The following is a 14,055-nucleotide window of genomic DNA, read 5'->3' as shown; positions in this document are numbered from 1 at the left end:
AAGGAGGTGGATTTCGGAAGAGAGTCCGTTTTAAACCATTACCGGTTAAGCTAGAAAAGCGTAAAATATTCCTTCCAGCTTTGCGAGGATATTCGTCCAATCTAGCTTGTACAAATCTCGGAATTGACGGTCGTGCGTACGCCATGCCGGACGGTCGGATTTGGACGCATCTGGGCCGTCGGGTTTGAGCGCATCCACGAAGCGAAGCATTGCATCTCTCTTCTTTTTTCTCTCTACAGTGATGTGGCATTTGTTTTTTCCGCTGGGCGGCTTGTCACGCGTCCCAGGGTTTGAAAGAGCAAGCAAAGAGGGAAAGGGGCCGCCCGGGCTATGGCGCTAGGGTTCTAGCGCGGGGATTTCCCACGCCACGGCCGTGGAATTCGATCGATCGATGCGATTGTAGGCCGCATTGGCGGAGGGAGAGCGCGCACCGGAGAGTTTCCTTTCATGTGTCAAAAAGGCGCGCCTGGAGAGGGATCCCAATCTTCGCAGATCGATCTGGCGATGCAGCAGCATCATCACCAGATCAGGGGAAAGGGCCTGGGCAACAAGATCGATCCCGCGAAATTCCTGGCCGGGACGGATCTCACCGCCCTCCTCACCGACGAAATTCTCCTCAGCATCCTCGCCCGGCTGCCCGGAGGATCGTCGCCGTATCCCTGCTCGCTCGTCTGCAAGCGCTGGCTCCGGCTCCACGGCCTCCTGCGCCGATCCCTCAAGCTCCACGAGTGGAGCTACCTCGAGAGCGGGCGACTGAAGGCAAGGTTTCCCAATCTCACCGACTTGGATTTGACGCAGGCCAGCGTGCTCGTCCCCAGGAATTGCTCCGCGGTGCTTCTCACGCACGGCTCCTACACGCTGCCCCTCACGCCCGACGTGGTGGACATCTTCCCGGTGGAGCGATGCATCCAAGAGCACGAGCTCTCCCCCGCCGCCCTGGACAGCGGTCTCAAGATCCTCGGCGATAGCTTCTCAGGTTTGCAGCGATTGTCCCTCAAGGACGTCTACAGGGAGCGATCCATCAAGGGTCTTCTTCGCGTCTTCGACGATTCCCGGGCGGCGGTGGAGGAGAAGAAGCAGCAGCCAATTGCTGTGGTGACTCTCTCGTCGGATCGCGCCTCGTCAAAGGTGGTGCCGCTCTCGTCCGAGAGAGCACCATCGTCCAAAATGGTGGCGGAGATCGAGGCCGGGCTTGCGTACGTCGCGCGGAGCTGCCCGATGCTGCAAGAGCTGGAGCTCCTCCAGTGCACAGACGAGGCCCTCACGGCCATGTCCGCGTGCCGCCACCTCCAGATAGTGAGACTTGTCGGCCTCGTCACGGAGCACTACTTGGGCACTTTCACGGACATCGGCCTCACTGTTCTAGCCAACCGGTTTAGCCGAATTGTCAAGCTCGAGCTCATGGGCTGCGAGGCGAGCTACCACGGCATCGCTGCCATCGGCCAGTGCTGCTTCATGCTCGAGGAGCTGACGCTGTCCACCAAAGGATTCCAGAGAGGCTGGATCGCTGCCTTGTCGAAATGTTCGTGTTTGAAGAAGCTATGCCTGGTGAGTTGCCGGAACATCGACGTAGACCCGGGGCCTCCGGAGTACCTCGGCCACTGCTCGGCGCTGGACTGTCTCAAGCTCGCAAAGTGTGATCTTCGCGATCGGCTGGGCTTCGCGGCGCTGCTGAGCGTGTGTAGAAACGTGAGGGAGCTCGAGTTTAACGATTGCTGGGGGCTGGAAGACGAGACCTTTAGCATGGCGAGCAAATGCAGGTAAGAGCCTTTAGAGCTTTTATGGCGAGCTTGTGATTAACGTTGTCTTTCTCTGCGCCAGGAGGACTCGGCTTCTCTCGCTCGAGGGATGCTCGCTTCTGACCACCAGCGGGTTGGAGGCGGCGGTGATGGCTTGGAAAGATCTCCAGCGGCTGCGAGTGACGTTCTGCGACAACATCCGGGACTCGGAGGTGAGCCCAGCTCTCGCGAATTGCTTTGCTTCGCTGAAGGAGTTTAAGTGGCGGCCTGATACGAGATCTCTCCTCGCTGCCAGCCTCGCTGGGACGGGAGTTGGACAGAAAGGCGGGCGGTTTTTCAAAGTCTAGAGCGAAAGAAAGAAGTGTTACTTTGAGCGCCGAAAAAAAAAATCAAAAAAGATTTTTAGAAGGTTAGAAGTACCTGAATTGATAGTAGTACTCTGTGTGTGTGTGTGTTTGTGTGTGTGTTTTACGTCGTTGTAGCGAAGCATGAGAGTGGCCTTTGAGCGATCTTGGGATGAGTGGCAGCGTAAATCGATCGCTGGGGATCTACCGTAAGATGCTGGAACAAGTGTTGTACGTCGGGATGTAAGCGCTCCACCGCTTTGTTGCAGAGGCCGAGAGTGTCGGGCCTTGGTTTTCCACCGGCCTGCTGTGCTTCCAGCATTACAACATGGTGCCTGGACACACACAAACATCAAGTTTGGTTTTTTATATGATCAAAGCAAAAGAGGAGAGTAGAACTTACATGAAATCTACTAGATCGGTGATTTCGGTGACGTCGTGAACTTGGGCGTTTCGGCCAAACACCTCTGCGAGCATTGTGAATAGCAATGCTAAAGTCTGTAGCGAAAACAAGTTAAAAAGAGGATTTTAGAATGCGATATAAAAGTATCACCTTTGCGAACAGAGGTCGTGAGATCACGAAGCGCGGCACTAACGGTCCCAACATCCGAAACGCGAGCCGCAGCTGCGCGACTGTGGTCATCGGCCTTTGCAAATTGACGACGTCGTGCGTGTTTTCAAGCCACTCGAAAGATATGTTGGCCGTGAATGCATGGAACAAAGCGGCCGCATTCCCTGACAAAGTTGTACAGAAGATATTAGCACAAAAAAAAAAACAAAAAAAGGAATAAGAAGCAAAAAGATCGTTTCTGTACCTATCACACTTGACGTCCCGTCTTGAACCGCCCAAGAGGGGTCCCATACCGAATAGCCGAAAGCAGCATCCATCTCCTTGGGACTTTTCTTTGGATCTTTGAGCCACCAACAGTCCTTGAGTATACGTGCCACTTCCTTGTAGAACACATCGTGGAATTGTCTGGGTAGCTGAGCCAAAAGAAGGCCGCAAGCTTGGATCACTTGCGGAGATATGAAAGGCGAGATCGTTTGGCCGGTTGAGACGGAGGTAGAAGACGGAGTGGAGCTTTCTGCCGTGCATGCTGATGGAGGAGACGTTGGCAACAGGGGACTCCGTGGAGCTGCTGACTGTGAAGCTGAGGCGTAAGCCTGAGAAGGAGGTGTTGGAACACGAACTGCTATCTGGACGAGCATTGCTACTGCCTGCGCTGGAGGTGTTGGCAAAGATAGTAGCTCGATGACACAGGTTTCCAGGACAAGTTGGCAGTAGCTTCCAGGATCCTGGTGGTGATAAAACGCCTTGTGATTGTCAGTCGAATTGGTAGATGATGCCGGGCTCTTGCCAGGCGTAGTTGATCGCGTCGTGCTAAAACTTTCCATTGTCGGGGATGACGTTCTTGGCTTGTTAGTGAACGAGGGGATTACGTTGTTTACCAGATTCAAGAGCATTGTTACGTAGTAGTCATATGGAGGCGTTCCAGTGTTGAGTATCCGAATAAACGCCTCCGACACCGGCATCTGGTTAAAAGCACCTCGGATTCATAATGCATCTGGAAAGTCAATAGAAACTTGTTACCTTCGCAATGTCTAGGCTGCTCAGCAGTCTCAAGATAAGCTTGTTCGGCAGATGACCATAGAAGTAGGCAAGAGTATCACGCACAAATGTGAAACGAGTAGGATGGTAACGTAGCAAAGGAGAGTATGCAGTCAAAACATGTTCTGCGGTGTCCGTGGCGTCGTTTTCTATCAGGCGGTAGACAACAAGGTGGATGACAGGCAAGGCGCGCAAAGCCATGTCATCGAAGAATACAGGGTACCTGAATCATCATTAAGAATAAACAGTGAACCAACGTGACCAAGTAGCCATACTCAATCATACCTCTCCTTTCCAGCCAAGTGATTTCCAAGGGCCTGTGGCGGCTCTACACGTTGGAAAGGCCCCGGATGCAGCCAGTGCTCCTGCTGACCATGCTGCCGACAGTAATTCTGAACTCTAAGCTGCTGAAACTCCTTGCGATCAAGGAGCAAACTAACCTGTAATCAGCATGATATGGTGAGAGGAGAAACCACAAATGAGCATACCACTAGTCGTAGCGCATGAATGTCATCGTCACGGTCTAGCAGCGCCAAAAGCAGTATGTCAAATGGTAATATTTCCTGGGACCATACGAGATAAGTTAACGTAGCACTGGCCCTCAACAGAAGATCCTGCAGAACCCAAACTTGTCACAAAAGTGGAAAAAAATTATCAAGAATTTACCTGCTGCGAGTGTCCGTGCTGTAGCTGGAGGTGCATATGATGAAGTAGGATATCAACAAGCGTGTAGATATTCGAGGTTACGTCTTCAGGTGACAGCTCTTTCAACGCCTTACCCTGAAACAAATGTACAAGTTAGCAGCTGCGAAAACATCACTATCACGTACAAGATTTCCACAGTTGAAATTCTCAGGACGGCAATCCATCAAAACCCAGGCGGCGGCACAGAGGAACGGACGGTGTGGAGGAAAACTGTGATTTACAAACGACATGGCAAATGCTGGGTCACCTGCAAGAAGCTGTTGACACTGGTGCAAAACAGTAGTCTCAACCTGTAAAACTTGAACGTTAAAATTACGACAAATGATATGTCAGCCAACCTGCTGCCAAGTTTGAAGAGTTAGCAGTCTTCCATCAGATCTTAAAGCGAGAACTTCACGAAGCGTCTGCGGGAAGTGCCGCATTGTCTTCTCTGACCATGTATGTTTACTATTCGCAAGTATTTGCTCTAACGCAGTTTGTAGAACAAGTAGCTGCTCGAATTCTGCAATGCCCCGGGTCTTGATAGTAATAGCGAGACTTACTACCATAATTCGGTTCAAAGTTTCCGTGAATTCCGTCGTGGCACCCTGGAAATATCAGAAGCAGAGTATAACAATTGCAGCGACAGAGATGCATTTTACCTTCTCCTTCTTTATAAGCAAAACTTCTTTCATTGAAAGAACAAGGTTAATTCCAAGGTTTTCTGCAAGACGGAAGAGTCGGTGGTCTCCACGTTTGGCCTTCATTGGAATTATAATCTTAGCCATATCAAACACTAGCTGCTTCAGTTTTCCATGGAACCTGTACATACATAGTACTTGCTAAACTAAACAAAGACGAAAGAAGACTTACCTGTACAAGGGCATCAAACGATAGTTGAGAAGCTCAAGAAGAATAAGCGAAATTCCTGCTTTTGCTGCACCGCTTTGGTACTTTTGCATCATTCCCTGTTAATTCAATATGTTCAGCTCATGTCTATCTCGTTCAGCAACTTACGTTCAGGTGATGCTGGAATAATGTCTGTGGTGCGACAAGAAGCAAGCGCACGTACGTTTCCAGCATTGCTATGCTTGGTACCATCTGGCAGAAGGTATTAGACAACAAAACATAAAAAAGCAAAAAAGCGCCGTACCTGACCAGCAAATATTTGTTCCTCAATTTGTTGTATAAGCCGCATGCAAAGATGAAGAGATAACCCAGACAGCATGGCAATCGGAAGCGGGCTTGTCTCGTGAACCACCGCTATTCTTTCATTTCCAACAAGAACCTCCCCCACACCGTTGGACCGCATCCAATTCATCACAGCGTCAGCCACGGGTTGCGTCATGGTGTGTGATAAAACCCACACCATTCCCATGGAGTTGTCATCCAGGTTAGCATAGTCTAGAAAGCGTTCTCCTGGAAGAAAAAGATAGACAAAAGAAACACAAAATAAGATGAAGTTTACTACACTAACAAGGAAATACCTTTCAAAACTTTCTTCCACCATTCATCAATTGTTTTCCCTTTCTGAATGTGCTCTGGCATTCGATTTCCCACCAAATGCTCCATCACAGTTCGATTCAATGCCCAGAGTCGTAAAATCTGACTGCTTCCCACGTAATCCAAAAGCTTCGCCTGAGGAGATACAGCATTGCTATGATCCACGGAGCGGTCGGCCATGTGAAACGACAGTATCTTTTGAGCAGTCTCCACCTGGAACATACAAGTTGTAAGAAGGGAAAAGAGAAAACGAAAACGAGGCTACCTTTCTCGAGTCCTCGTCCTCACTCAGAGCCTGTGTGACGGTTTCGAGGCGAAATACTTGTGCAAGCAACCAGGTGACATGATTGCTCCGTTGTATACTCTGCTCTCCACTTGCAAAAGCCCCGGCCAGCTTTTCAATAAACTCAAGAAAATCCAGGTAGCCTCTCCGCATAAAATAGTAGAACAAGTCAGCAAAGTTGAGCCATTCCTGCCATCTCCCCGACTCTGTTGTGGATGTCGCGCTGAAGGCAGGGCTCCCTGGAACCATCTAGACAAGATATCATTCACAATGAGAAAATATGATAAAATCCCCTACCCGTAGAAATAGGCTGCATAAGATCCATAATTCTTTCCACTACAGCCTCGCAAGTCATTTCCGAGTTAAAAACTAGCCCCGGCTGTGTCCACGAAGTGTTAGGCCCCGGTCTGGGAGGGACAGGCTGCTGCTGCTGCCGGTGCCGTGGAGCACATAACAAAACACGCCTCCAAATGTCGGCGGATGGATTTGTTCGTAGGCCGTGTTTAAGACACCGCAATGCCTTCTCATAATCTAGGCTGTCACGCTGAACGGAAGCAGCAACTTCCTGCACATACAACGTAACAACTTTCAATAAAGAAGTTCTATCTATTTATCTATATGCATGTGAAGCATAAGATCAATTCACGCACGCAAATGAAATGAAAAAACATAGAAAAATAAACACGAAGTACCTCTCCATACAGAGCTTCTCCCATCGCCCCTGCATAAGTCAACGCTGTGGATCTCAGTGTTGAAAAGGTTGGACACTGCAAGTGATGATCAAACATGAGCATGTGTAAAGCAATCCTGTCACGCCTCCGATGCAGATCGAGAAAGAGTCCCAGGAGCGCTTCATTCTCAGGCCAATAGTCCGCTTGGAGCAACGTCTGGTCGTGCAGAAGAGCGTAGAATGGCACTCGGCATTTCCTCTCGTCTATCAGCATCCGCAAAACTTCGAGACAATTGTCTAGCCAAGTTACGTCTTTGAGCGATCCCTCGCTTCCGCTAGCAACGTCGTTGATCCACTGCACGGTGAGGTAAAGCATGTCGAAAGACGCTACTGGCCTCAACTCGGCCTCCAGAGCAGCGCCCATGACGTTGCAAACCAGCGGACGCAGCCAAACCGATGCTCTCTTGGCCGAAGACGGTGTCACCAAGATATTAGTCGATGGTTCCCCAGACGTTGAGACTAAAGGAGAAGACTGAGCTTGCGTCACAGCGACAGGATTCGACTCCACCATAGCCACGGCCCGGAAGAAGGCGAGTAGAAACATATCCGAGCGCAGCAACCCGGCTCTAGCAAGCGTCCGGAGAGCAAAGAGTAAGAAGTCGGCTTGGGGAGCGTGACTTCCACATTGTATGAACAACATGGCAACGAGTGACTCTGTTATCGCTTGAAGCTGATTGTGATCCTGCAAGAAGAATCGTCGTATAGAGAAACAAGAAAAAAACAAGCCTACCATGAACTGGTTTTGTAGAAGAAGATAGTCGGACTGGAACTGCTCGTTAGGAGGATGCGGTTTAGTGGAAGCTTTCTTTCGTTGCTTAGTCCTGCAAGAGCGAAGAAAAAGGGAAACAAAGTTACGGTAGAGCCACGACTAGCTACTAGATCGCTAACGCATTCTCTCTCCCTCCGGCTCCTTCGCCTTTGACGCTAGAGTTCCTCTGGAAAAAAAATCGATGTGAGCGACATAAACATGCGGAGATCCTCTCCTGTGAGCTCTAATCCATGCTAGAAACTGGAATGCAGCAAATCACTACACTAGAATCGCACTAGAGGCGCTACAGGAGCGCATTGAGCTGGAAACGGCGCAAATCGGCAACGCTACACCTAGACCGTGAGAAATCCTACCCCGAGATACAGATCGAAGAGCTCCTGCAGCGCGGATTTCATCGCGCTCGAGTCCATCGCATAGAAGAGGAGGGATAAACCCTAAACCTACCTAGAGCAAGCGTAAGTGATGTATTAGAACTATCTATTACACTGTTGTGTGGATTCTATCTTTTCTAAAGCATGGAAAAAAGGATCTGGACCGCCGCGACAGTGCTCCACATCCAGCTCCAGACCAGCCTTTGGCTCCCGGAAGCTAGATCCTCTGGAAGAACAATCACACAAAAAAAAACGATATCTTCTCTTTGTCCTGAGAGAGAGCTCGACTACTCACCGGACGAAGCTTTGCGATTCCCTGCAAAGGGCCAGAGCTTGTAAGCATATGGTTTTTCTGGATGATGCTAGCTAGAACTTACCATCAGACGGCTCCGGCGCTCCAGCGAGAAGTCCTGCGATCAAAACAAATGAAACGATGAGATCGTAGAACCCAATCGATCAAAACATGAAACGATGGCACCCAATCGATCAAAACAAGATGAAACGATGGGATCGTGGAACCCAATCGCTCAAAGCAAGATGAAGCGATGAGATCCTGGAACCCAATCGCTCAAAGCAAGATGAAACGATGAGATCGTAGAACCCAATCGAGCAAAACAAAACAAGATGAAACGATGAGATCGTGGACCCAATCGCAGATGAAACTATGAGATCGTGGAACCAAATCGAGAGAGAGAGAGAGAGAGAGAGAGAGAGTATCAATCTCGCGCAAGCGATCCGGGCGACGCGAGGAGCTAGCATTGCTTACCGGGGCATCGCGAGGCATTGGTGTGGACATCGCAGATGCTGGGGAGGAGCATCGCGCTGGAGACGTTAACGCCGGCGGGAGAGGACATGGAGCTGGAGCTGGAGAGGAGCTTGCAGAGGCACACCGGGCTGTTCAAGTGCACGGACAGCAGCGCCTTGCAGCAGTCGGATCCGGGGATGCTCACCTGGTTCTCCACGAACGCCAGGCACGGCTGCATCTTCTCGATCTGCTCGGTGCAATCCACATTCTTGGAGTGGATCATCGTGGCCGCGGACGCCGCCATGACCGCGGCGGCGATGAAGATCAATCCCCCGGACGAGCCCATTGCAGTAGAGCTATCGATCGATCGAGAGAAGCTCCGCGCTGCTCCAATCTAGTAGGAGAAGAGGAGGAGGAGTACAGTACTATGGAGTTCGTGATGCCCGGTCTGCCATGAATTCTTACATCCCTCTCTCACTCACCGCATGCGAGATAAATGTGATGGACATTGCGCAGACATTAATGCCTGTGCCTTTGCCAACTGGCTACTACGAACCACGAACAACCAAGGAATTTTAGGTGTTCTAAACCCCTATAGTGTTTCTATCATTGGATCAATCATAGCTCAAGCTGGTGGTAGCATCTCTTGCGATGCTAAAAGAATATAATCGATAAATCTATAGCTATAGATTGTGACTTCTCTTTGGGGCAAAGGAAGCATCTTCTTAGCATTGCAACTTTCTCAAAAGTGTAGTGCATGCATTGTCATGTATAATCTGGAATAGAGAGTTTTATGTGAGAGCTCGGGAGCTTGGTGATCGATTGGGAGCTTGGCAATTATCCTCCGGTCGCGTACATTGCCGCCTTGCGCTGGAGCTCGGATTTGTTTGCGCCAACGATCTTGTCCAGGAGCTTGCCGTCTTTGATGAAGATGAAGGTCGGCATTGCTTGGATGGACCAGTCTTGAGCGACGTCCTGAGGAGAACCAAGCAGAGAGTTTCAATGGATCGATCGATCGCTGTGTACAAGCACAAAGAAAGAAAAGAAAAAACTTGCCTTGAGCGCATCGACGTCGACCTTGACAAAGATGAGCTGCTCAAACTGTTTTGAGAGATCCACGAAAATGGGAGCCATCGCCTTGCAAGGGCCACACCATGTCGCTGTAAAGTCCACGACGATCTACACGCAAAGCATCACAGTTTCTTTGCTTTCTTTCAAAGAAACGAAAAGGAAAACGATGAAGAAATTTACCACTTTTCCACTTCGCTTTGCCTCGTCCAGCTTTGCCAGCCATTCTTGCCTTGAATTCATCACGAGAACGTTGCCGTGATCGCTAAGACTCTGGAACTTACTGAAGAACAAAGAAGAAAATTTCGAAGGGAAAAATTCTCTTCATTTTCTCAGCTAGCAAAACAAACCTCATATCGAGCCCCATCTTGCAGCGCCGGAAAAATCGAGCCTGCGGCAGTGAGATCGCCCCTCCAATTCGCTAGCCCAAGCAACCGATCGATCGATCCAACCCTGGCTGGAACCGGGAAGAGCCCTAAAAAAGCAACGCTAGAATTTTATAATAATGCCTTGATTCTCTCATTCGACGATCTTCTTGAGATTTTCAATGTCCCCATTGTAGATCCCAAGAACAGCGTCGGCGATTTGCTGCTCCTTGGCCGGATCCGCGGGATCGGCATCGACCTCGTAGCCCCATTCGATCTCCGTGCTCCCATCGCGATCCAAAAGCTTGAGAGTGGCATGGAGGAGGGGCATCTCCGGGGCCTGGATCTTGTACCTCAGGACGTGATTCGCGTCGTCCAGCTCCAGCAGCGTCTCGAGAATCTCCGCGCTGCCTCCATTGTCGGGCAATGCGGCCGTGATCTTCCTCACGCAGCCGGGAATCCCATTCTCGCCCTCCGCGATCTCGCAGGATTTCATGGCGCCAGTGTCGCACCACTCCATCAGACCCCCGAAATCGGACGTGATTTTCCAGACCTTGTCGATCGGAGCGGCGATCTGTCCACGAGCTGTTGCATTCCACTTCGCCATCGCGCGAATCCTTTGTACGGAATCGAGCCTGAGACCTATCCGGGCTTTGGCCTCACGATCTATCTATCAGTAATTGGTGACTTCCCATGCCCGGGTACTTTGCGATCGCGTGACGATTCCAGGTAGCCATTTGGTCTAGGCGGGTTTGTTCTTGGCAATATGTGGTACATTGTGAGTTTCTCTCTGTGGTGGATCCACACGGCCAGAGCATTGCTCGATCTCTTCCTCAAATTCATTCATCAGGCCGTGGAGGTCCAGTCTGAAGTTGCGGTGATGTGTGTGACCTTGATTCCAAGTGGAGGAATCTGTTCTTCCTTATGCTTCGGCGCGCCATGATCTCCAGTGTACGATCGTGGCGATGCTCTTTGCCTCGGCCTGAGGAGCTCGGCCCCAAAAGTCAAAATCTTTACAAAGTCAATGAAAGTCAAAATCTTTACAAAGTCAATGAAAGTCAATGCAAAGCAGAGTAAATTTCTTAATGACCAAGATCACAAATGTAACGAAGAAAAATTCAAAGCTAGCAAAGAAAACTTCCTATCGAAGCGTCAGGCCAACTTAAAAGTCATCGTTAAATTATTAAAAATAATACTAGGATTCTCTCATTCGACGATCTTCTTGAGATTTTCAATGCCCGCACTGTAGAATCCAAGAACAGCGGCGGCAATTCGCTGCTCCTTGGCCGGATCCGCGGGATCGGCATCGACTTCGTAGCCCCATTCGATCTCCGTGCTTCCATCGCGATCCAAAAGCTTGAGAGTGGGACGGAGACCATCAAAGAGGGCCACCGCTGGGGCTTGGATCGTGTACCTCAGGACGTGATTCTCGTCGTCCAGCTCCAGCAGCGTCTCGTGAATCTCTGCGCTGCCTCCACTGTCGGGCAATTCGGCCGTGATCTTCCTCACGCAGCCGGGAATCCCATTCTCTCCCTCCGAGATCTCGCACGATCTCATGGCGCCAATACGAGACCACTCCATCAGCCCCCCGAAATTGGACGTAATTTTCCAGACCTTCTCGATCGGAGCGGCGAGTCGTCCCCGAGCTGTACCATTCCACTTCGCCATCGCCAAAGAGGAGCGAATGTGCCCCGAGACTTATCCGGGCAGAGAGGAGCGAATATGCTTCTTTTTCTTCGGGATTTTGCTAAATACAGTGTTGGGACAAATGTGGGGGCCACGTGGCAAAATGTGGGCCGAGGATGGTGGTTGATTAACCAAGGTAGGGCTTTACCATTCTCTAGTAGCTCCTCTTTGTAGAAGTTCTTGGGGAGCCATGGCGAGCGGGCTTGTGAGGAACGGCGCCAGCGTTTGATGTCGACGGCGGCGGCGCCAGCGTCGTCTGTTCCTGCTGGAGCTCGCTCCGGTTGGTGGGAAGCTGTGCAGCCGGCGGCGCGGGATCCGATCCTCGGCGTCACTGAGGCTTTTCTCGCGGATTCGGATCCGAAGAAGGTCAATGTTGGAGTGGTAAGTGTTTTCCTAGCTGCGATCTAGCATTTCCAATCGAGATCGGTCGAAATTTCGGATGATCTGTGTGAATTTCTCTTTTCAGGGCGCTTACAGAAACGACGAAGGCAAGCCAGTCGTTCTGGAATGCGTCCGCAAGGCCGAGCAAATTATAGCCGGGAAGCAAAATATGTGAGTGGAAAATTTGTGTTCTCGAGTGGTATCAAACTATGTCTTTAAATCGCAGGGAGTATCTTCCAATGGGGGGCCTTGTCAAGTTTAACGATCTCTCGGTGAAGCTCGCCTATGGCGATACTGCCCCAGTTCTCGAGGAGAAACGCGTTGCCGCCGTTCAAACGCTCTCCGGCACTGGTGCTTGCAGGCTCTTCGCTGATTTCCAGAAGCGATTCAAGCCTGATTCACGTATCTACATCCCCGTTCCTACCTGGGCCAAGTAAGCAAACGCAGCAATGGTTTTCTTATACTAAAAAAATTGCCTCCTTTTGGTGTGCGTTACTTACAGTCATCATAACATTTGGAGGGATGCTCGAGTCGAGGCTCACACATTCCGCTACTACAAGCCCAGCACGCGTGGATTGGACTTTGAAGGGTTGATGGAGGATTTGAAAGTAAGATCTAATTTTTCGTTCTTCCTTTCTGAAAATCGAACTTGTAAATGGCCAGAAAGCACCCGAGGGATCTTTCGTCTTGCTGCATGCGTGTGCTCATAATCCAACTGGAGTTGATCCTACTGCTGACCAGTGGAAAGAGATGTCTCAGCTCTTTAAGGTACAGGGCCTTCGATGGTTTTGTTCCAACTGAAAAACCTGTTTATTCCAGAGTAATAGACTCTTTCCATTCTTTGATATGGCTTATCAAGGATTCGCAAGCGGTGACACGGTCAGAGATGCGCAGGCAATTCGCATATTTATGGAAGATGGCCACCAGTTGGCGTGCGCACAGTCGTTTGCCAAGAACATGGGCTTGTATGGCCAGAGGGTCGGATGTTTGAGGTGCCATTTATTCTACATCTTTCTCCTTCGTTTCCTAACATTGCGTTTCAGTGTCGTCTGTGACAACTCGCAGCAGGCTGTGAACGTCAAGAGTCAGCTGCAGCAAATAGCTCGTCCCATGTACAGCAATCCCCCGCTTCACGGAGCTCAAATCGTGACTACCGTCTTGAGCGATCCGGAACTAAAGGAGCAATGGTACAAGGAAGTCAAGGTACTACACGAGCTTCACGCGTCCCAGTTCTTAAAGTCCTCTCCTTTCAGGTGATGGCGGACAGGATCATAGGAATGCGTGAGGCTTTGAAATCAAACTTGGAGAAGCTCGGCTCATCGCTACCGTGGAAGCACATCACAGAACAGGTGGATTGAGATTGAGATTTGATTCATTCGTCTCGCTTACCGCTGGTTTCTCTACGCAGATTGGAATGTTTTGCTACAGCGGTCTCACGGAAGATCAAGTCGATCGTCTGACCAAAGAGTTTCACATCTACATGACTCGCAACGGTCGCATAAGGTAAACCGTGTAGCTTCCATTTGGTTTTCATTGATTCCATGGAATTCTCTATTGTAGCATGGCCGGCGTTACCACTGGAAATGTGGAGTATCTCGCGAACGCGATCCACGAAGTTACCAAGTGAAAGTTCTTCGTATTTTTGTAGCACGGACCATTCTTTAATTTTTCTTTAGTGGGGTGGGAATAAAGAACACGAATATTCGGGAACGCGTGCCGGGAAGATCCTGGCCGTCCGTTCTTGCCCATATAGAGTTCCACCGTGCAATAGATTCTAT

General features: G+C 50.2%; 6 protein-coding genes across 6 annotated transcripts; 2 read left to right on the top strand and 4 right to left on the bottom strand.

The window, feature by feature from the left end:
* Positions 1–80: 80 nt before the first annotated feature.
* LOC9658212 (F-box protein At5g51370) lies at positions 81–2,158 on the top strand. The gene is made up of 2 exons (XM_024679142.1): positions 81–1,760; positions 1,822–2,158. Exons 1-2 carry the CDS (start codon positions 448–450, stop codon positions 2,084–2,086), a joined length of 1,578 nt encoding a protein of 525 aa, XP_024534910.1. The 5' UTR covers positions 81–447; the 3' UTR covers positions 2,087–2,158.
* LOC9658211 (mediator of RNA polymerase II transcription subunit 23) lies at positions 1,970–9,357 on the bottom strand. The gene is made up of 25 exons (XM_024679085.1): positions 8,799–9,357; positions 8,410–8,442; positions 8,328–8,348; positions 8,015–8,258; positions 7,781–7,827; positions 7,623–7,713; positions 6,855–7,574; positions 6,460–6,727; positions 6,145–6,401; positions 5,864–6,092; positions 5,530–5,795; positions 5,394–5,477; positions 5,250–5,344; positions 5,039–5,198; positions 4,736–4,984; positions 4,523–4,687; positions 4,359–4,472; positions 4,181–4,306; positions 3,978–4,132; positions 3,675–3,915; positions 2,899–3,616; positions 2,637–2,818; positions 2,487–2,581; positions 2,160–2,418; positions 1,970–2,082 (listed from the first exon to the last, which is right to left on the bottom strand). The coding sequence occupies exons 4-24, from the start codon at positions 8,069–8,071 to the stop codon at positions 2,208–2,210; spliced, it is 4,530 nt and encodes a 1,509-aa protein (XP_024534853.1). The 5' UTR covers positions 8,072–8,258; positions 8,328–8,348; positions 8,410–8,442; positions 8,799–9,357; the 3' UTR covers positions 1,970–2,082; positions 2,160–2,207.
* Positions 9,358–9,479: 122 nt separating this feature from the next.
* On the bottom strand, positions 9,480–10,338 carry LOC9658210 (thioredoxin H-type). The gene is made up of 4 exons (XM_024679218.1): positions 10,196–10,338; positions 10,029–10,128; positions 9,834–9,956; positions 9,480–9,752 (listed from the first exon to the last, which is right to left on the bottom strand). The coding sequence occupies exons 1-4, from the start codon at positions 10,210–10,212 to the stop codon at positions 9,615–9,617; spliced, it is 378 nt and encodes a 125-aa protein (XP_024534986.1). The 5' UTR covers positions 10,213–10,338; the 3' UTR covers positions 9,480–9,614.
* A 26-nt stretch (positions 10,339–10,364) lies between these two features.
* LOC9658209 lies at positions 10,365–10,817 on the bottom strand. Its single transcript, XM_002961577.1, has one exon. The coding sequence runs from the start codon at positions 10,815–10,817 to the stop codon at positions 10,365–10,367; it is 453 nt and encodes a 150-aa protein (XP_002961623.1).
* Positions 10,818–11,416: 599 nt separating this feature from the next.
* Positions 11,417–11,878, bottom strand: LOC9630708. The gene has a single exon (XM_002961576.1). It carries the CDS (start codon positions 11,876–11,878, stop codon positions 11,417–11,419), a length of 462 nt encoding a protein of 153 aa, XP_002961622.1.
* A 153-nt stretch (positions 11,879–12,031) lies between these two features.
* On the top strand, positions 12,032–14,025 carry LOC9630707 (aspartate aminotransferase, mitochondrial). The gene is made up of 10 exons (XM_002962088.2): positions 12,032–12,277; positions 12,363–12,448; positions 12,504–12,710; positions 12,780–12,885; positions 12,941–13,045; positions 13,097–13,269; positions 13,321–13,480; positions 13,531–13,626; positions 13,686–13,780; positions 13,838–14,025. The coding sequence occupies exons 1-10, from the start codon at positions 12,125–12,127 to the stop codon at positions 13,902–13,904; spliced, it is 1,248 nt and encodes a 415-aa protein (XP_002962134.1). The 5' UTR covers positions 12,032–12,124; the 3' UTR covers positions 13,905–14,025.
* The last annotated feature ends 30 nt before the right edge of the window (positions 14,026–14,055 follow it).

Source organism: Selaginella moellendorffii, unplaced genomic scaffold, assembly GCF_000143415.4.
Source record: "Selaginella moellendorffii unplaced genomic scaffold, v1.0 SELMOscaffold_1, whole genome shotgun sequence".
Classification (NCBI taxonomy): Eukaryota; Viridiplantae; Streptophyta; class Lycopodiopsida; order Selaginellales; family Selaginellaceae; genus Selaginella; species Selaginella moellendorffii.
Note: the sequence above shows the minus strand (reverse complement) of the source record. Positions and strands in the feature narration are given on the sequence as shown.

Coding starts and splice junctions, on each gene's coding strand:
- LOC9630707 (XM_002962088.2), top strand. CDS start 12,125: ATGTCGACGGCGGCGGCGCCAGCGTCGTCTGTTCCTGCTGGAGCTCGC. Junction 13,627..13,685: donor GGAAGCACATCACAGAACAG/GTGGATTGAGAT, acceptor TTCTCTACGCAG/ATTGGAATGTTTTGCTACAG. Junction 13,781..13,837: donor ACTCGCAACGGTCGCATAAG/GTAAACCGTGTA, acceptor TCTCTATTGTAG/CATGGCCGGCGTTACCACTG.
- LOC9658212 (XM_024679142.1), top strand. CDS start 448: ATGTGTCAAAAAGGCGCGCCTGGAGAGGGATCCCAATCTTCGCAGATC. Junction 1,761..1,821: donor AGCATGGCGAGCAAATGCAG/GTAAGAGCCTTT, acceptor TCTCTGCGCCAG/GAGGACTCGGCTTCTCTCGC.
- LOC9658211 (XM_024679085.1), bottom strand. CDS start 8,071: ATGGACTCGAGCGCGATGAAATCCGCGCTGCAGGAGCTCTTCGATCTG. Junction 6,728..6,854: donor GAGAAGCTCTGTATGGAGAG/GTACTTCGTGTT, acceptor TTGTATGTGCAG/GAAGTTGCTGCTTCCGTTCA. Junction 5,199..5,249: donor CGTTTGATGCCCTTGTACAG/GTAAGTCTTCTT, acceptor ATGTATGTACAG/GTTCCATGGAAAACTGAAGC.
- LOC9630708 (XM_002961576.1), bottom strand. CDS start 11,878: ATGGCGAAGTGGAATGGTACAGCTCGGGGACGACTCGCCGCTCCGATC.
- LOC9658210 (XM_024679218.1), bottom strand. Junction 9,957..10,028: donor CAAAGCGAAGTGGAAAAGTG/GTAAATTTCTTC, acceptor CTTTGCGTGTAG/ATCGTCGTGGACTTTACAGC. Junction 9,753..9,833: donor TCGACGTCGATGCGCTCAAG/GCAAGTTTTTTC, acceptor GGTTCTCCTCAG/GACGTCGCTCAAGACTGGTC.
- LOC9658209 (XM_002961577.1), bottom strand. CDS start 10,817: ATGGCGAAGTGGAATGCAACAGCTCGTGGACAGATCGCCGCTCCGATC.